The sequence below is a fragment of the Salvelinus sp. IW2-2015 genome, linkage group LG28 (genome assembly GCF_002910315.2).
Source record: "Salvelinus sp. IW2-2015 linkage group LG28, ASM291031v2, whole genome shotgun sequence".
Taxonomy (NCBI): Eukaryota; Metazoa; Chordata; class Actinopteri; order Salmoniformes; family Salmonidae; genus Salvelinus; species Salvelinus sp. IW2-2015.
In genome coordinates, this window is record NC_036868.1 from 9,705,941 (window position 1) to 9,727,592 (window position 21,652).

General features: G+C 44.8%; 1 protein-coding gene across 10 annotated transcripts in view; it reads left to right on the forward strand.

Annotated features, from left to right (window-relative positions):
* The window catches only part of LOC111954242 (TGF-beta activated kinase 1 (MAP3K7) binding protein 2), a 73,651-nt gene that overhangs the window by 49,919 nt on the left and 2,080 nt on the right, over positions 1-21,652 (forward strand). Inside the window, exons 2-7 of one of the 10 annotated variants that reach the window (XM_023973803.3) lie at positions 13,487-13,685; positions 13,791-15,507; positions 16,801-16,961; positions 17,657-17,747; positions 20,156-20,251; positions 20,647-20,748. In XM_023973803.3, coding sequence (XP_023829571.1) covers positions 13,584-13,685; positions 13,791-15,507; positions 16,801-16,961; positions 17,657-17,747; positions 20,156-20,251; positions 20,647-20,748 — 2,269 coding nt within the window. In that variant the 5' untranslated portion in view covers positions 13,487-13,583. The remainder of the gene's footprint in view (positions 1-13,486; positions 13,686-13,790; positions 15,508-16,800; positions 16,962-17,656; positions 17,748-20,155; positions 20,252-20,646; positions 20,749-21,652) is intronic. The other 9 variants (XM_023973805.3, XM_070435962.1, XM_070435963.1 and 6 more) reach the window with 9 other exon arrangements.

A 21,652-nucleotide genomic window follows, 5' to 3' on the forward strand; every position in this document is an offset into this window, starting at 1 on the left:
AAAAAACATCTGGTTCAGATGGTTTAGATCCTTTCTTCTTTAAGGTTGCAGCCCCTATCATCACAAAGCCTATCTCTGACCTTTTTAACCTGTCTCTCCTCTCTGGGGAGGTTCCCATTGCTTGGAAGGCAGCCATGGTGTGTCCTTTATTTAAAGGGGGAGATCAAGCTGATCCTAACTGTTATAAGCCCATTTCTATTTTGCCCTGTTTATCAAAGTGTTGGAAAAACTTGTCAATAATCAACTGACTGGCTTTCTTGATGTCTATAGTATTCTCTCTGGTATGCAGTCTGGTTTCCGCTCAGGTTATGGATGTGTCACTGCAACCTTAGAGGTCCTACATGATGTCACTATTGCTCTTGATTCTAAGCAATGTTGTGCTGCTATTTTTATTGACTTGGCCAAAGCTTTTGATACGGTAGACCTTTCCATTCTTGTGTGCCGGCTAAGGAGTATTGGTGTCTCTGAGGGGCCTTTGGCCTGATTTGCTAATTACCTCTCTCAAAGAGTGCAGTGTATAAAGTCAGAACATCTGCTGTCTCAGCCACTGCCATCTCAGCCACTGCCTGTCACCAAGGGAGTACCCCAAAGCTCAATCCTAGGCCCCACGCTCTTCTCAATTTACAACAACAACATAGCTTAGGCAGTAGAAAGCTCTCTCATCCATTTATATGCAGATGTTACAGTCTTARACTCAGCTGGTCCCTCCCCGGATTTTGTGTTAAACGATCTACAACAAAGTTTTCATAGTGTCCAACAAGGTTTCTCTGCCCTTAAAGATATACTTCTCCTTAATGCAACCGCTGTGTCAGATTTCAAAAACGTTTTCATAGTGTCCAACAAGGTTTCTCTGCCCTTAAAGATATACTTCTCCTTAATGCAACCGCTGTGTCAGATTTCAAAAAAGCTTTACAGCGAAAGCACACCATGGAATAATCTGAGTACAGCGCTCAGAGACCAAAACAAGCCATACAGATACCCGCCATGTTGTGGAGTCAACAGAAGTCAGAAATAGCATTATAAATATTCACTTTCCTTTGATGATCTTCATCGGAATGCACTCCCAGGAATCCCAGTTCCACAATAAATGTTTGTTTTGTTCGATAAAGTCCATCATTTATGTCCAAATACCTCCTTTTTGTTTGCGCGRTTAGTTCACAAATCCAAATTCACAAGGCGCGAGCACTAGGTCCAGACGAAAAGTCAAAAAAGTTCTATTAACATTCGTAGAAACATGTCAAACAATGTATAGAATCAATCTTTAGGATGTTTTTATCATAAATCTTTAATAATGTTTCAACCGGACAATTCCTTTGTCTTTAGAAATTAAAAGGAACAGGGCTCACTCTCACGGCCGCGAGCCTGACTTAGCTCATGGCATTCTGCCAGACCCCTTAGTCAAACAGCTCTTATTCTCTCCCCCTTCACAGTAGAAGCCTGAAACAAGGTTCTAAAGACTGTTGACATCTAGTGGAAGCCGTAGGAAGTGCAATCGGACCAAATTTACACTGTATCTTGGATAGGCAAAGACTTGAAAACCTACAAACCTCAGATTTCCCACTTCCTGGTTGGATTTTTTCTCAGGTTTTTGCCTGCCATATGAGTTCTGTTATACTCACAGACATCATTCAAACAGTTTTAGAAACGTCAGAGTGTTTTCTATCCAAATCTACTAATAATATGCATATCTTAGCTTCTGGGCCTGAGTAGCAGGAAGTTTACTCCGGGCACGCTTTTCATCCGAACGTGAAAATAGCGCCCCCAGCCATTCTTTACCATTCAGCCATCAGATTTGCCACCAATGCTCCTTATAGGACACATCACTGCACTCTATACTCCTCTGTAAACTGGTCATCTCTGTATACCCGTCGCAAGACCCACTGGTTTATGTTTATTTCTAAAACCCTCTTAGGCCTCACTCCCCCCTATCTGAGATACCTACTGCAGCCCTCATCCTCCACATGCAACACCCGTTCTGCCAGTCACATTCTGTTAAAGGTCCCCAAAGCACACACATCCCTGGGTCGCTCCTCTTTTCAGTTTGCTGCAGCTAGTGACTGGAACGAGCTGCAAAAAACACTCAAACTGGACAGTTTTATCATTCAAAGACTCAATCATGGACACTCTTACTGATAGTCAAATCAAATCAAATTTTATTTGTCACATGCGCCGAATACAACAGGTGTAGCAGTGAAATGCTTACTTACGAGCCCCTAACCAACAATGCAGTTAAAAAAAATACGGATAAGAATAAGAAATAAAAGTATCAAGTAATTAAAGAGCTGCAGTAAAATAACAATAGCGAGACTATATACAGGGGGGTACCGGTACAGAGTCAATGTGCGGGGGCACCAGTTAGTTGAGGTAATATGTACATGTAGATAGAGTTATTAAAGTGACTATGCATAGATGATAACAGCAGAGAGTAGCAGCGGTGTAAAAGAGGGGGAGAGGGGGTGGGGGGGGAAAATGCAAATAGTCTGGGTTGTGGCTGCTTCGAGTGATGTATTATCGTCTCTACCTTCTTGGCTTTGTGCTGTTGTCTGTGCCCAATAATGTTTTTTACCATGTTTTGTGCTGCTACCATGTTGTGCTGCTGCCATGTTGTGTTGCTACTATGTCGTTGTCATGTGGTGTTGTTACCATGCTGTGTTGTCATGTGTTGCTGCCATGCTATGTGGTTGTCTTAGGTCTCTCCTTATGTGGTGTTGTGGTGTCTCTCGTCGTGATGTGTGTTTTGTCCTATATTTTTCTTTTTAATACAAGCCCCCTTCCCCACAGGATACCTTTTGCTTTTTGGGAGGCTGTCATTGTAAATAAGAATTTGTTCTTAACTGACTTGCCTAGTTAAATAAAGGCTAAATAAAAAAATTAAACATAAATAAAGATTACCCTGCCCACAACCCAGTTATCCCTTGTATCCAGATAACTGCAGGTAAACCCAGTTGTCATACTCATTGATGGAATGCAACAGTATTTCCACTTCCAAGTGGCTGCTAGGTGAACTCAGCATTTTGTTGCACACAGAAATGTTGTGTTAAAGAGGTGGGGGAGGAGCAGAGTAGGGGGAGGGAGGAGGTGGAGGGAGTGAACCAGTGATTGAGCCTGTTGTGTAAGAGACACACACACACACACACTAAAAAGCAAGCTGCAGCAAGCGCCTGGAAGAGAGCTTCACCCACTTACCGCTTTTAAATCCCCCCTTCCCCTACTGCTAATTCCTTATACGGTCAGGAAAGACACAACCTGCCAGGCAGATTTTCCGTGTTATTTACATTGTTTATAGAGGAAAACAAACAGTGAAAATTGACAACTCCTTTGAATGCTCACTAAGACCAGAAGTGTAATGGAGGTTCAGGTTCATCTGTGTTTGTGAGACCTCACAGTTTCCCACGTTGCCCAGAGAGGGAGGGGTTGGTCGACCTGGGGAGCTGGTGCCCTTGCCTGCTTCCAATCAACCACCAGCTGCAGGCTGTGGTGCTGAATAATTTCTTTATTCAGTACCGTCTACCCCTGTTTGTGGGCAACTAAAAGATCAGCCTGTCTTCCAACGGAAGTGCCAAGCGGAGCTGATCCAACAGTTCTATGTGCAGCGTGAGGCCCCAGCTTCATGGCACGGTTGAGTATGGTATGTTTCTGTTTGGAAGACCTTGCTTGGAACAAAAGCTCTTCAGTTACTCGTGTGTATGTGAAATGGGAACATGTAGCCTACATGTAGGTCTAGTCTACATGTTGTTAATCAATTTGTTGGGTTATACAGTAGATTGGTTTTTATCCGTAATGACAGAGATTTAAAACGATATGCATTTGTGCACTGTGCATGTGTGCTAAAAAACGCTTACATTTAAAGTGACAATATACATAGATGAAAAAACCTGCAGAATCATACTGTTGTATAGATATATATTAGTTTGGCAAGAGATTCTAGATACAAATTCTATATGAGACAGTCTGGTTTTAGTTTTCATGTTAAAAATTTAGTCGTGTGATCGTACTTTCTATTAGGGCTGAGACACACAGGTAGGATTGCCAAACATTTTCTTGAGGAGAGTACTTAGCACCTCCGAACAGAGGGTTGGCAGTCAATCAGTTTGTGTTCACATAGCACAGACCTTGAAGCCGACAGTCTTGTTAAAATGCTCCAAACCAGAAGGTGGCAGTAGCGTTGCATTCTTAAGCTTAGTTTCCCTGTATGTGTTGCTTTGTAGGTAGCCAATGTTAGCTAACTAGCTTGCTGCGCTAATGTTGCTATCGTTGTAGAAAGCCCTTGTTGATTCTAGCCAGATAGCCACAGCTAGATAACTTATTAGCAAGATGACAAAGAAACAATTTAATTCCCTCTACATAATCCCATACTGCCAATGCCAGCCCATAGCCACATTTTTTGCTAGCTAAACGGTTAGCATGTAATTCGCTAGCTAGCACATCATAGCTATCTAGCCAAAGACACTGCAGTAACTCTTGGCAGTTAACACAGGCAGCTACTTCATGGAAACTAATCCATTGTGATTTAATTATAATGTCAATACTACAAGTAACTGCTAAAATAAAGGAAACACAAACATAAAGTGTCTTAGGGCGTTGGGCCACCATGAGCCAGAACAGCTTCAATGCACCTTCGGAGGGATGCAGCACCAGTCTTCCACYAGAAATTCCATAATTTGGTGTTTTGTTGATGGTGGTGTAAAAGGCTGTCTCAGATGCCACTCCAGAATCTCCCATAAGTGTTTGAGATCTGGTGACTGAAACGATCATGGCATATGGTTTACCTATGTTTTCATTCTCATCAAACCATTCAGTGACCACTCGTGCCCTGTGGATGGGGGCATTGTCATCCAATGGGGGCATAAGCCATGATCGTAGCCAAAATAATGGCATGCCCAGCATTTTTATACATGACCCTAAGCATGATGTTATTTGCTTAATTAGCTCAGGAACCACACATACAAATCAGCTGGGCTTGACAATCTGGACCCCCTATTTCTGAAACTGTCCGCCGCCATTGTCGCACCCCCTATTACCAGCCTGTTCAACCTCTCCTTCGTATCATCTGAGATCCCCAAGGATTGGAAAGCTGCCGCGGTCATCCCCCTCTTCAAAGGGGGAGACACCCTGGACCCAAACTGTTAAGACTATATCATCTGCCTGCTATCTAAGGTTCGAAAGGCCAAGTCAACAAACAGATACTGACTATCTCGAATCCCAAGTACTTCTCGCTGTGCAATCCGGTTCCGAGCGGTCACGGGTGCACCTCAGCGCTCAAGGTACTAAGAACGAATCAAACAATCGATAAAAGACTTATGTGCAGCGTCTTCATCACCTGCCAACTTTCGACTCTGTAATCACATATTCTATCGCAGACCAGTAGCTCGGTTTTTCTATGACTGCTTTGCCTGTTCACCAACTACTTGCAGACAGAGTTCAGTGTGTCAAAATCGGAGGCATGTTGTCCGTCTCTGGCATGTCTATGGGTAACAGGGTTCATTCTCGGCCGACTCTTTTCTGTATACATCAATGATGTTGTCTTGCTGCGGGCGATTCCCTGATCACTCTACGCAGACGACACTATTCTATATACTTCCGGCTTCCTTGGACATGCTATCTAACCTCCAACGAGCTTCATGCCATACAAACTCTTCCGTGCCTCCAACTGCTCTTAAACGCTAGTAAACAAATGCATGCTTTTCAACCGTTCGCTGCCTGCACCGCACGCCGCATAGCATCACACCTGGAGGTTCCGACCTAGAATATGGGACATCTATAAGTACTAGGTGTCTGGTAGACTCAAATTCTCTTCCAGACTCATATCAACATCTCCAATCCAAAATCAAATCAAAATCGGCTTTCTATTCCGCAACAAGCCTCCTTCACTCGCGCCAATTACCTCGTAAAATGACTATCCTACGATACTCGACTTCGGCGATGTCATCTAAAAATCGCTTCCATACTCTACTCAGCAACTGGATGCAGTTTATCACAGTGCCATTCGTTTTGTTACTAAAGCTTTATAGACCCCATGCGACCTGTATGCCTGTCGGCTGCCTCGCTACATGTTCGTCGTCAGACCACTGGCTCCAGGTAATCTCACAGGTATGCTAGGTAAGTGCCGCTTATCAGTTCACTGGTCACGATGCTACACCCACCCGCAGCACGCGCTCCAGCAGGTGTATCTCACTGATCACCCTAAAGCCAACCTCATTTGGACGCCTTTCCTTCCAGTTCTTGCTGCGACTGGAAGAATTGCAAAATCTGAAGTTGGAGCTTTTTCTCCTCACAACTTTAAAAATCTGCTATCGAGCAGCTAACGATGCTGCACGCGTACTAGTCCATCTGTAACTACCCACCCATTTACTACCTCACCCCATACTGCTTTTATTTATTTACTTTTGCTCTTTTGCACCCAGTATCTCTTCTTGCACATGATCATCTGATGATTTATCACTCCAGTGTTAATCTGCTAATTGTAATTATTCGATTCATTGCCTATCGCTTTTGCACCATTGTATAGATTCTCTTTTTTTTTCTTCTACCTGTTATTGATTGTTTATGTTTACTCCATGTGTAACTCTGTGTTGTCTGTTCACACTGCTATCTTATCTTGGCCAGGTCGCAGTTGCAAATGAGAACTTGTTCTCAATAGCCTACCTGGTCATAAGGTGAAAAAAAAAAATAATAATAATAAAATAAAAAAACATGTGGAGCACGCTTCAATATACTTTGTATCCCTCATTTATTCAATGTGTTTCCATTATTTTGGCAGTTACCTGGAGCTACAGTGGCCAGTTAGCTAGCTTGGATGAATTATTTAGTGTTGTGTGCATTGTGCACTTAGCTAGCTACCACCCCATTGCCTACATTGCATATGAAGTGTGACTGGCTCATTTAGCAAGCTGCAAGGGGGTGGATGTCACCGGGAAAAGTAGCCTCTTTTTCTTCTTGTTGGCCGTCCTTTACGCTCCCCACTTGTGCTCTCTGATTGACTCAAAAGTATCATTTTTTTGTCCCGACAGGGAAACCGTTTCTACATGTAGAAACGCGAGCAAATGTCATCAGTCAGACGCTATCTGCAGGTGGTCCCAAAAACACACCACGCAGTCAGCAAGCCGAAACGAACGCCAGATAATCGGCACATCAACATTCAGTGCAGTGTGTTCTCTCTTAAAGTCTAGATGTTCATTCTGTTTAACAATATGACATTAATGTAGTGGTAAACCACTTTTATTTTCGAGAGGGGAGGCTCTGCGACGTCTTTGCTGTATAAATACTTCTCTGTTAAGACCAGGCACCCCAATGAAGTTTCCATTCAGGCTTAAGCTTTCAAAATTCTTTCGTGAAGGTGAAAGTTCCTCACAGTGTTGTTGAATCAAAACAATATCTARGTTAAAGAATGGGTCAAGTTCCATGCTTCCAGAAGACGAAGTGTGTGCGTGTGTGTGTGCGTGAGCATGTGTGCGTGGGTGGGTGAATATGAACATGTGTGTGTTAGAGAGAGGGCGAGTTAGTCCCCTCGGTGTACCTGGCTTCAGCTTGTTGCCATCATGGATGTAATCTGAGGTACACCAAGCTTTAAAGGGTAGGTAGCATAAACGTAACCACATGTAACTTATGGATTGGCATTAGTATGCGCATCAAGTCCCAATGCAAAGTTACACCTCATGTCATGTCTGAAGTCATGCCGGAAAATATTTTTGTGGGGGTGTGACGTAATATGGAGGACCCGGCAAGCCAGCCTATTCTCTATAATGTTAACTCCTACAGAAATAACTTTAAATGTATAACCTCAAATATATAACCTGTATAACCTCGTTTCCACTCATGACTACTGGTTTCAATTACATTTTCAGCCAATTTACAAGCAAATACTTTATGAATTTACTGTTACAAATCAGCTTGCAAGGTTTCTAGCCAACTAGCCTGCTAACGGTAGCCCTACCAACATGCTAACATTACGTTAGCACTGCATGAGTAAAAGCTGATGAATAAAAACGACCCTTTAAGATGAGCTGTTTCCATCCTGGCTGTAATCTGAGGTACACCAGCTGTTGAAGGTGGTCTGAACCACAGTACAACTAAATGGGACTCATTTGTAAATATTTTAAAGATGAACTAATATTTCTCAGATGATCTGCTGCTTAAATGGACTTATATACACTGAGTGTACAAAACATTAGGTACTAGAATTGTTGTTATGTTCAGTACTCCTGTCAAKTGTATCTTGTGATTGAGAGGATCCAGTCTGTATTGACACAGCCTCTACAAAGCTAAGAAAGGGCCTGCTCCATTACTCATTCATTGGTAGAGCTGTCTGGGCTGCTGTTAGCTCCCCACTCATGCTGCACAGATGTTAACAGACTTGAATAATGCGACACAGCATGCAGAAATGTTGAAACAATGTCCATAAAGGCTAGAACGCTTTTACAATGCAAGACGACACCGGTAGCTTCCAGTATTAATTCTAGGCTAACTTTCCTTGCTAMCTTACGGCTGAATTCACTACCCTAGTACTTTGTTTGTGATAATATGCTAACCATAACACAAAATATACTGATTTCGAAGCTGATTGTCAAAAAACGTGATTAATTAATTTAGTCTCCCTCGCCACCAAAGCTCATTCCCTTCCTCGTCTCCCTCGCCTTCCGTATGGTTTCCACTAGATTCCATAGCCACGAAGTCAGATTCCACAGCCTGAGAGACAGCGCATACTTTTATAAAATAAAAGATTGCTTCGTCTATGCAAATGTTGTTGATCAGTACAATAAAATGATATGTTCTCCTAGCAGTTTCCAATCAAATAAGTCCTAAATGGAAAACATTGTTTGTCATCTGTAGCCCCATGAAATCAGATAAAACAAGCTCAATAACTCAATGCATGCACATATTCCTAGTGAGTAATATGCATTCACCTGTATTGGGAATAGACCTAAACTACATCTTGATTTACCAAGTTTATCAATAGAGATTTACGATTCAAATAAATTATTACCATTTATGTCGTTTTGTAGTTAGATTGGTAAAAACAAAGTCAAATTTATTGTATCATTGTATAATTTATTAATGAATGCATACATGGCTGTCTCCAAAAAATGGACTTACAAATGTTCTAATGTAATGATATTGAACTCAAAAGATGCTCCAACAGGTGAACAGAGCAGTAGCGAGAGTTTATCTGTCTGGATTAAGTGCCATTCTGTGACTTCTGGTAATACGTCTTTTATTTTTATTTTTGTGGTATTGTTTTGGTATCGAGTATCACGATGGTATAGAGTATCGTTACACTGAACTTGGTATCGGTATCGAAGTCAAAATTCTGGTATCGTGACGACACTAATTGTGGGTAGTTTAGAAGATATCCGTAAATAAGTTAATAAATATGTTTGTAGTTATAGGTAACCAGATTGTGACAACAACTAAGTTACTAAGTCTTTGACCACACTGTGTTGTTACCTTGGTGAGTAAATCTCATGCTTCCTACCTACCCTTTAAGACCAGCTGTTTCCATCCTGGCTCTAATCTGAGGTACACCAGCTGTTGACGGTGGTCTGAACCACAGTGCATCAAAATTCGACTCATTTGTAAATATTTTAAACATGAACTAATATTTCTCAGATGAGCTGGTGCTTAAATGGACTTATATACACTGAGTGTACAAAACATTAGGAACACCTTCCTAATATTGAGTTGCATCCCCTTTTCCCCTCGGAACAGCCTCAAATAGTTGGGGCATGGACTACAAGGTGTCAAGCATTCCACAGGGATGCTGGCCCATGTTGACTCCAATGCTTCCCACAGTTGTCTCAAGTTGGCTGGATGTCCTTTCGGTGGTGGACCATTCTTGATACACACAGGAAACTGTTGAGCGTGAAAAACCKAGAAGCTTTGCAGTTCTTGACACACACTCAAACCAGTGTGCCTGGCACCTACTATACCGAGTTTAAAGGGACTTAAATATTTTGTRGTGCAACTTCTCTGAATGGCACACATACACAATCCATGTCTCAATTGTCTCAAGGCTTGAAAATCCTTCTTTAACCTGTCTCCTCCCCTTCATCTACAGTACACTGAAGTGGATTTAACAGGGGACATCAATAAGGGATCAAAGCTTTCACCTGGATTCACCTGGTCAGTCTATGTCATGGAAAGGGTTCCTGATGTTTTGTACACTCAGTGTATTTTGAATAGGATTTCTTGTACTCCAATGTTCAAATATTCCTTGAATAGTTAGAAATGTTGGGTTGTTGAATGAGGCCTTGAAGCTCTCAGGTGTAGCACTGATTTTGAGGATTTGACAACACTCTTTTGTTCACAATTGTGCTTGGCCCCAAATATTGAAGTGAATGATTCGGTCGTCGTACCTTGACCCACAGCAGATGTGTGTTTGCACGGTAGCGTGCGTGTGTGTGTGTGTGTGTGTGTGTGTGTGTGTGTGTGTGTGTGTGTGTATGTTGTGTGGTGTGATGTGTGTGTGTGTGTGTGTGTGTGTGTGTGTACCACGTGGCCACACTGGAGTACTGGGGCGCCTGCCAGCAGGCCTCAGAGCATCCACTGCCAATTAGTCCCTTTATTTGTTTAAATTTCGCTGGACTGCGAGGTAGTTAGACATCCAATCCGTGTTGCTGCCTGACGCTACAGAGGACTGCTCTGATTGAAGACTGGGATTTATAGGGTTTTTCACCGTGGTAATGGCCTTGGCGTATCGATGGCATAAACCAGAAGATGTACCAGCTGGTTTAACCCAGGGGACTGGCCGTGTTGAAAGGTGTGTTAGGCACGGGGCACTGATGGAGGGAAAGGCTGGCTGGCTGTGTAGTGGGCCTCTATTTTCTATCAATCAGAGTAAAATGTGCTGGCCATATATCATGATATCTGATCCCCACAAATAGGGTTACCTTGAACCTACAACCCTCCAGGTTCTCATTTATAGAAGCTGTGAACTCTACCTACTGCAGCTACACACCAGATCAGGAAAGTAACACACCGCAGGTTGTAACGAAGTTGCATTCATTATCTCCATATGAACATAAAACGACATAGACGAAGTAGGCTATAACTTGTTTGTTTAGAATACATTTTAGTTGACTTGGCTTTTTAATGTCAGGAATGCAGCAACAGCACTGTGTCCAGTTACAATCTCTCCACTTAAGTGCATTGATCGTTAATACCCATTACATTTTTTCTCTAATTGAAGCGGACATTTTTATGGTGCACCCACTCCTACTGAGTGAATGAGTCCATTGACAAGAGCGTGGCAGGGGCTGTTACCTCCAGAAATTAGCCTGGAGCTGCGGGTCAGTGCTCTGGCACTGGGAATAACAGCTCCGCAATGGGAGCTTTGTTTATTTATCTCCCTGGTTCCACAGTTCTCCTCTCAGGACCTATGACCCCCCCCACCCCTTGCACCCTCCCTCCGCCGGCCCAGGAGTGGCTGTGAGGCTGAGCCAAACCAGGGCCTTTTCTTTTTGAGCTGTATTATGTGCAATAAGGAAGTGTGGACCTTTTTTTGTTTTTTGAAGGCTGGAAAAAAACTCTAACCACAATGTTGACCTGTAGCTGGGTCAGTTGCCAAGTAGTGAATTTCCTTTCCCACAGACAGACTAGTCCTGCAGCCCAGCCTACGAGAGGAGCCTGAATGGTGGATCATAAGAGTTCACCACTATGCCCTTTGGGCTGACCTATGCTCCTGTTTCTAAATCACACTAGGCAGATTTGTGTTAGTAGTGTTGAGGAGCCCCAGCTTTGGCTCGGTGATTGAAACAACAAAGCCTTGTTTTCCATAGACCTTATTAGCTGGAGGCGGTTACGTTTTCTCTAAACATGAAATCTGTGATATGGCAAACTTATTTTCCTCTAGTTTTTATTTACAGAGAACCTCTCCTTGTTGCTTACTCCTTTGCTCATCTTTTGATGCACTGAAATGAATTCTTCAGTCTGGTTGGTATGATTGCAAAACTTTCCATTTCCTTGTATTGCAAAGGACAAAAGAAGGCATTGACTGACAGTTTGAGTGCCTGGGCTGAAAGAAAATGATGTACCCAGCCTTTGTTATTCTGTGTCTCACTCTCTGAAACATGATTTACACGTTTCTCTCATGTGAGGACACATTGCAATAGTGTGTCACGATCGGGCTAGTTGTTTCATTGTATCATCCAATTCAATATCCTGCCAGTTTTCAGATGTTATCCCAGCCGGTCTCGTTTGAGTCAGTCTCAGGCTGTTCCAGAGCCCTGTTGCTGCTGGCTCCCTCTTCTGACAGTAGCCCTGTAGCTCCTCCCACTGTTATCATCAGCTCTGGTGAGATGTTTTGTCATCCAGATTGACATCTCCTCAGTTATGACATTACACATGCTCCCAGCTCAGATAAGACAGCACTGCTACTTGCTATGTCATTTCCTTGGCACAACAGGAGTAATGTGCCTCAAAGCTGCAACGTCTCACTCCTCTTATCAGACGGTCATACTTTGTGTTTAATATTTTTAAAGTCGCTTCTGGATTTCATTTGGCCCGARGTCCAATCTGATGGATTGGATTACCATCAAGGGACCTATAACTTTGAGAGAATTCAGGATGCTCGTCCTCCACCCACACTGGATTAATCTCTGCAGGTTTTTTCAGGGCCTAGAGCGCAATGTTTTGAATTGGCAAATTCTGAGCCTCCCGCTAGAGGAAGTTTTGAATGAGTGCGGTTAGAAATAGCTCCAGATTGTGGGCATGTGCGAAAGATATTCACCAAGCTACATCGTGCTATTCTCACGAAAACCCACTATTCTCCTCGGCTCTGTATATCTAGGCTAAATATTCACCAGGGTCAAAAGACCCTCACTTCCGTGCTCTTGAGAAGGTCAGCATCATCCACACCATGTGGCCCTGTTGCTCAGTGTGAATGACGCTTGTCTGTCAGAGGTAAAGCGGTGTTTTTTGCATGCCTCAAAGCTCCTCTGTAGCATTGACTTAACTGACGATCATGTGCAGATTGTTACAGTACTGGGAGCTACTGTTTGGTTCTGCTCTGTCCTTAATAAGACCATGTTGACGTTAAGATCGGTTGGAAAGGCTTTTGCTTCCTCAATAGTCCGAGGTGGTTTCCTGCTCTTTTATTAAGAGGCTTTTGGGGAGGAGGAGGGGAAGGGCTGTGAAATGAATGCCTTTCCTATTTTAAAAAGGATTTCTGAAATATTGTTTTGAAAGCTTCCCCACCGTGATGAAACAGGCGACCTCAAAATGTCTGACTGGTGTTTTTTCACCAGTATGAAGTTTGAATAGGCTGCTGTGTGCTCCCTCCTTCCCTGTCACTGCATCACGCATAGGCCTACCTTGTCATTAACATCCTTTCAAAACACAGACTGGTACCGGTACAGTACACACTGTCTCTTTACTCTGTGTAGACCAAGAGAGGGTGTGTATGAGAATAGTAGGGAAACCGAGAAACTGCTATGTGTGTGTGTGTGTTAAGTTACAACTGTGGGTACTAACCTAAGCGTCTGTTTTCCAGAAGATGCTCAAGTTGTGGCTGAGGTGCTGCCACCACTGAGGCGTCCTCAGTGTGCTGAACGGAGCGAGCAGAGCAGTCCTGACCTGGCAGTACACGAATGGCCCAGGGAAGCCACCAGATTGACATTCGGGTTTTGCACGACCTGCGCCAGAAGTTTCCTGAAGTTCCAGAGGGTGTTGTGTCCCAGTGTGTTCTGCAGGTGAGTCTGGGGTATCCTCCTTTCCAATCCATAGGTTTTACCCAACAAAATATATTTAGCTGATATATCACAAATGACTGATTTTGAAGCTTCTCTTTTCCTCAGAACGACAACAATTTGGACGCCTGTTGTGAGTACCTGTCTCAGGTGAGCCCGGGGTACTTGTACAGCGAAGGAGGCAACCTCAGCAACACCGACGACCCCAGCTTCATCAGGCTCCGCAATCACATGACCCAGCTGAACCTGGGCCTGCAGTCTCAGTTTCAAAATGTGCATGCGGCCCCGGGACGGGACGGCCTGAGGATGAACGGCAGCAGGACTCTGTCCCACAGCCTGAGTGACGGGCCCCTCCAGACAGGACAGACCCCCAACAGTGACTTCTTCCAGCAGGAGCCCCAGTCAGCCCCCGTGCAGGCACCCTCCAGCCTCAATGTGTTTGCCGTGATGGAGCCCACGCGCAAGCCCCAGCCGCCCCAGCACCTGGGACTCTACCAGCTGGGGGGCAAAGGGCAGTCCATGGGCCATCATGGCCAGCAGATGCCCCGCTTCAACCCCATCACCGTCACCCTGGCCCCCAACATCCAGACGGGACGCAACACCCCCACCTCTTTGCACATACACGGTGGGCCCCATACACAGTCCGGACTGAGCAGTCCACAGGGTAACTCTATTTACATCAGACCTTATGTGACCCAGCCCGGCGGTACGACCCGGCAAAGCCAGCAGCAGCAGGCGGGCAGGGCCCAGTACAGCCCCACCTCCCAGCCCCAGCAGCAGATCTATCAGATCTCCCATCCCACCTCACTGCCTGGCTCCCGGACAGGCCCTTCCTCCCAGCAGCACCAGCACGGCTCCTCACATACCTCACAGCACCAGTCACAGGGCCACCAGACCTCCCATGTCTACATGCCCATCAGCTCCCCRACCAACCCACAGGCCCCCTCCTCTATCCTCCAGGCCCRCTCTGGAGGTCAGGSCTCCTCRTCRGGTGCCTCSTCCTCMGMCATGCCCTCTGGCATGTCCTCCTTRAGCCAGTACAACATCCAGAACATCTCCACCGGACCGCGCAAGAACCAGATAGAGATCAAACTTGAATCTCCTCAGAGGAGCAACTCCACCACGACCACGGCCGTGCTGCGCACCAGCAGTGGCCCCCGATCCAACTCCTCCACCTCCTCCTCCTGCCCCTCATCCTCCTCCTCTGTCGCGGCAGCCCCTGGCCCAACCACCACCCCCCTGTCCATCGGAGGCCCAGGTCTGAGCCGCAGCCAGCCCACTGTTTACATCTCTGCCAGCCCGCCCACCGCTGCTACTACCACCCCCTCTGACGAGGCCGTCATGGTCCCAACCGGCTCTCGCTCCCAGCCCAAGTTTTACATTACTGCTAATAACGATGACGGTGGAGGCAGAAATCCTCCAACCGTCTACATCTCTGCTCAACCTCCTCCGCACGGGTCGCAGGGGGCCCGGAATATGGGGGGCCAGGTGAGCATGGGCCCCGCCTACATCCACCACCACCCACCCAAGTCCCGCGCGTCTATGGGAGGGGCAGGCACGGCCACCTCGCCCAGGGTGGTGGTCACCCAGCCCAACACCAAGTACACTTTCAAAATCACAGTGTCCCCCAACAAGCCCCCAGCAGTGTCCCCTGGCGTTGTTTCCCCAACCTTTGAGGCCACTAACCTCCTCAGCCTCCCGTCGGACCACCATTTTGTGGAGCCGGAGCCCCATCATCTCTCAGACCCGTTGTCTGCACACAGGGAGAGGCCCAGCGAGCCACGCAGACTCAGCATGGGTTCAGACGACGCTGCGTACACACAAGGTAAGACAGYATCAGGGTTACTAAAATCTCAGCCGTTAGCTGCTTTGCTTTGTCGACAGTCACGATCTGTCACTAGGAAGTATAGACACTCACCCACAAACACACATCCGGATACAGTTAGTTGTGCAATTGGTTAAGTTGAACTATGGTATCCCTCAGTCACATGTGCAACAAAAGTCAAGTGCCCAAAGAGACATAACATCCACTTTTGAGAATAACTTTCCCTCACGACAGTAAGGAATAGAATGCATTTTTGTCCACCAGAAGTAAATGCCTTTTCCACTGCATTCTGCCAAGAAAGTAATTTGACTATTGCGTATCGTTTATGCCTGCTTTTAACTTTGATTTCCGTAATATTGACACTAATGCATTTTTTTAAGCCAAATTGTGTAGACGTTTGTCTCATTAAAAACCTCTTGGCCTTAAAACCCTGCTTCATCTCAGCCTGATTTGAGGGAGCAGATGAATTGTTGAAGGTGACTCGCATAGGGAGGGGTGTGATTGGAGCATGAGTCGGCTGCAATAATGCTGGGTTTGCGCTGAGAGCCCTTGGACTGCGGCAGTGTGAGTCAAATGTGTTGGAGCGCAGCGTTTCCTTTTTTGGACTTTTGACTGGATTACGTGCGAGTCAGTGCCTGTGGCCTTTGCTAGACGCTTACTCGCTGCTGCGACTACTGTGGGGCTTCTCCTCTCTCTCCCCAGCCCTGAGGCTGTGCCTTCTGCTCCTTATCTTTCACTGCAGCCCTCTACATGTCTCTGGCTCGAATGCTGCTCCCAGCTCGGTTTGGCCTGGGGGGGGGGGGGGGGGGGGGGGGGGGGGGGGGCTTGTCTGGAAAAACACAAAGCCTACTTCTGAATGGTGGGGGGTATTGTGTTTGTTGTTTACTTTGGTCTTTCTGTGTAGGGAATTAATTAATTAAAGCAGGGACGGCTAATTCCTGCATAGCATATAGCATGTTATGAATGCGTTATAAGACAAAGCATGTTATGAATGCGTTATATGTAACACTTCTTAGGAAGCGTTTTAAGCAAGTTTTTCCCCGGGATCATTGTTCACTCCCCCAAAAGCCCTTTCTAAAATAGGCCATGAAATGAAGAACGATTATGCTACTGTATGATTCTTACTCAGCCCCACTGCACGTAGCGTTATTTCCAAAAGGGAAATGTATCTAGCTTTTGCGGTTCTTCAAACACACCATAAGCCTGTACTGTAAGCATGTACTTCAGCAGTCAGAGATAAGCCATCAGTCTGTCCCCATGTCACAGTGTTAATGTGTACTATGTATCTTGCAGCCCTGTTGGTTCACCAGAAGGCCCGTATGGACCGGCTGTGGCATGAGCTGGAGTTAAAAAAGAGGACGCTGGAGAAGCTAAAAGAGGAGGTCAACGAGATGGAGAACGACCTGACTAGGAGACGGCTAGAACGATCCAACTCCCAGTCCCAAATCCCCTCGGTAAGTCCCCACAGACACTGCTTTCCCACTACACACACTACTCTCCCACAGAGAGATACTACAATGACTAGAACATCAATGTTCCTTTCCTTGTGCAGCAGCTGTATTCAACTGTCTTAGTAGAGGTCTTTGGCAATTTGACTCGACAATACGCTCCTGAGTCGCATGGTGTATTTAATGTATTTTCTAAGGAAACAATTATTCTTTGGGGCAATTCAACAACAAAAAACACCCTCCCTTTGAATTTTTTCACCCAATGTCAGGTTTACGTTAAGCGTGCAGCTGTGGGTTTATTGAACTATATCAGACCGCAAATCAAATGGTGCTCGGAGTTTTCTGTTGAATCAGCTTTTTTTTGTGTGTCAACTATCACTGTGTGTTAGTCAGGCCAGCGAAAAGAGGACGTGGAAGGTTAAGGTTAAAAGCCTGGAGTTGAACTCAYTAGCTCTTGTGTTTTCTGTGTATTCACTAGGCCAGGGAGACCTGGAGATAACTCTCTTCCTGACACTGTTAGCCCACTTGGCTCCGTGCACCTCCGATGACTTATGACAGGCTTGTGTTGTGAGTCAGTACCGAACAGCATGTGCCGAGGCTCTCAGTCTCTCTACTCATCCACGGTGGCTCATCAGCATACTGTCCTGCTGCCTGCCTGTAAATGGCGGTTTAGATGACCCTGTTTCCTTCTCTCTTATCAGATTGAGGAAATGCAGCAGTTACGATGCAAAAACAGGATACTGCAGATTGACATCGACCTTTTAACCAAAGAAATCGATCTTCAAACAAGAGGTAGGCGGCTCGGTTGGTTTCATGGGGTGTGCTTTGTCAGCGTGCTTGCCGGTGTTGGGATGAACGTGACACCAGCTCTCTGTGTGTGGTGTGCATGCATGTGCTGTACGTCCAGTGTGTTCATGGTGTTTTAACGTGCTGTCTTTGTTGCTTTAAGATCGGCTCCTTCGTGTAGCCCGGTCCTCATATTTCATTGTTTAGTCATATTTCTGTATGTTATAATGGGTAACTCTGTAGAGAGAGAGAGAGAGAGAGAGAGAGTCAGAGAGGGGAAACTAATGTGGACTACAACAGAGCGAAGCAGAGAGGGGAAGCATGACTTGTGTTCAGTACAGCTGTACAGTAGTAGGTCTGTCTGCCTCTGCCAGGCCTGGTCTGGTCACATCCCCTCGGCACACGCAGTCAAGGTGCTGCCATTGTAATGTTAACTACCAGTTGTTTCCTGAATTGTATCCTGTTGCTGGTTGGTAACAAGGGATTTATAGCCCACCTGGCCGCTCTCCATGGCTGACAGGATTAATACACCAGCTAGCACAGTCACACAGGTGAATGGAGAATTAAAGGTGGCTCAGAATTGAATATGGCTTCTATTCAATAGATGGATTTGTGAAGAGTAAAGAGCCATGGCTTTGTTTTCTGAGTTCTTTATTTGTCTTTGTGTGTTAGACTGCAGTCTCTTGCTTTATTGGTATGTGACTCCTACACAGTTGCTGCTGTATGTGTGACTGTTGCATGTACAGTTGAAGTCAGAAGTTTAAATACACTTAGGTTGGAGTCATTAAAACACGTTTTTCAACCACTCCACACATTTCTTGTTAACAAACTATAGTTTTGGCAAGTTGGTTAGGACATCTACTTTGTGCATGACACACGTAATTTTTCTAACAATTGTTTACAGACAGATTATTTCACTTATAATTCACTGTATCACAATTTCAGTGGGTCAGAAGTTTACATACACTAAGTTGACTGTGCCTTTAAACAGCTTGGAAAATTCCAGAAAGGATGTRATGGCTTTAGAAGCGTCTGATAGGCTAATTGACGTCATTTGAGTTATTGGCGGTGTACCTGTGGATGTATTTCAAGGCCTACCTTCAAACTCAGTGCCTCTTTGCTTGACATCATGGGAAAATCAAAAGAAATTAGCCAAGACCTCAGAAAAACAATTGTAGACCTCCACAAGTCTGGTTCGTCCTTGGGAGCAATTTCCAAATGCCTGAAGGTACCACGTTCATCTGTACAAACAATAGTACGCAAGTATAAAAACACCATGGGACAACGCAGCCGTCATACCACTCAGGAAGGAGACTTGTTCTGTCTACTAGAGCTGAATGTACTTTGGTGCGAAAAGTGCAAATCAATCCCAGAACAACAGCAAAGGACCTTGTGAAGATGCTGGAGGAAACTGGTACAAAAGTTTCTATATCCACAGTTAAACGAGTCCTATATCGACATAACCTGAAAGGCCGCTCAGCAAGGAAGAAGCCACTGCTCCAAAACCGCCATTAAAAAGTCAGACTACGGTTTGCAACTGCACATGGGGACAAAGATCGTACRTTTTGGAGAAATATCCTCTGGTCTGATGAAACCAAAATAGAACTGTTTGGCCATAATGACCATCGTTATGTTTGGAGGAAAAAGGGTGAGGCTTGCAAACCAAAGAACACCATCCCAACCGTGAAGCACAGGGGTGGCAGCATGATGTTGTGGGGGTGCTTTGCTGCAGGAGGGTCTGGTGCACCTCACAAAATAGATGGCATCATGATAAAGGYAAATTATGTGGATATATTGAAGCAACATCTCAAGACATCAGTCAGGAAGTTAAAGCTTGGTCGCAAATGGGCCTTCCAAATGGACAATGACCCCAAGCATACTCCCAAAGTTGTGGCAAAATGGCTTAAGAACAACAAAGTCAAGGTATTGGAGTGGCCATCACAAAGCCCTGACCTCAATCCATTAGAAAATGTGTGGGCAGAACTGAAAAGGATGGTGCGAGCAAGGAGGCCTACAACCTGACTCAGTTACACCAGTTCTGTCAGGAGGAATGGGCCAAAATTCACCCAACTTATTGTGGGAAGCTTGTGGAAGGCTACCTGAAACATTTGACCCAGGTTAAACAATTTAAAGGCAATGCTACCAAATACTAATTGAGTGTATGTAAACTTCTGTGATGAAAGAAATAAAAGCTGAAATAAATCATTCTCTCTACTATTATTCTGACATTCTTAAAATGAAGTGGTGATCCCAACTGACCTAAAACAGGGACTTTTTACTAGGATTAAATGTCAGGAATTGTGATGTATTTGGCTAAGATGTATGTAAACTTCCGACTTCAACTGTATGTTCGTGTGCTATGCGTACTGATGCTTTCAGTTTAGCTTATGATGTCTCTGTCCTGTTTGTCGCAGGACCCCACTTTAATCCCAGTGCAATTCATAACTTCTATGACAACATTGGATTCCTAGGTCCTGTCCCACCCAAACCCAAAGGTACTTTACGTGTTGGTAAGTTTAGGAAAGGTTGCATGGTCGCCTCTGGACAACCTGACCCTCTTCCGCTTCCACTTTCCCTCTCTCCTTTCTTGGTGTTTTACTAAGTCATCAATGAATATATATTGATAATGGGGCTTGAGATCTGTACTTGTGATGTTTTCTATCAGGGGTTATTTCTGTCTATCTGGGTAAAGTCTGCATTGTTTAGATCATTCTCATCACATATGTTACCTTTCATCCTAAGTGTTTTCATTCAAGTATCTGTAAAACCTGGCGTCATTGGTGTTTTCATTCATACTTGCGGTGTTGTTTTCACCTCTGCATATGTCATCTTTGTTTTCATGCCATTCCTCTCCTCTGTCTCTTGCTTCATTCCTTCCCTCCATCCTGTGCTTGGGACCTGTCAGAGCCAGAGGGTCAGGGGACAGACAGAAGAATATTTAATGTCACCTCCACGCTAACCATGGAGCCCTCTTCTGCCCCTCCTCCTCCCGCTGCTCTCCCTCTGGGTTGGTACCTGTAGCTCTGTCCGTCTGTCCGTCTGTCCCTCTGTCTGTCCCAGTGGTCCAACCTCTCCCCTTTCCTCCTTCATACTGGGTCAGTCCTGTCCATCCAACCTGCACACCATAACAACCTTACAACAGATGACCTTTACATAACGTTTTGCCATTTCATATTTAGAAAGCATCATTGACCACTAGAAAATAACTTGAGTTATCCCTTCAGCACATTTGTTGATGAAAGGTTTTCCTGTTATTTGAAAATTTGACAGGATTCTCTTAGCACTCGGATACTTTCTTAGCATTAAAAGGGCAATATGCAGTTGCTACATCCATTTTTGGACTTATAAACTAATGATATATACCCATTGATTATTGAAGAATATAACTTATAAATGCCTCAGGAGCTTAGTTCAACTGTTGTACCCCATCAGAACCCAAAGAATAAGCTTGTTTTACTCCAATGTGAACAAAGTACATGTAAACAAACACTATAGTCTCAACATGGTTAAATCTATCATTTTAATATCATCAATGGTCAGTACTTGCATCCATAGCTCTGTCTATGAATTTGAGAGTGGTTGTATTTCTCCAGGCCCATCCCTCTGCTTTTTACTGAAAAGGGCGGGGGAACGGTTTGTTATTGTTTCAACTGCGGTTTGCCCCTTTAATCATTTTCTTGTGCAAGACACATCCTGGAGGGTTAAAGAACCACAGTGATTCAGCAACTACCAACTGCCAATTCAAACCATCAGTGGTGCAGTGACAAAATACCATTTTTATTGCTGAAACACAAACCAGCACATTGATTGACACATTGATTCACTCTTGACAGTCTGAGCCCACATTGATTGATGTTCATTGCCTGCAGCTGTCTGTGTGTTTATCTCTGTAGTCTGTTGGGTGACTAACG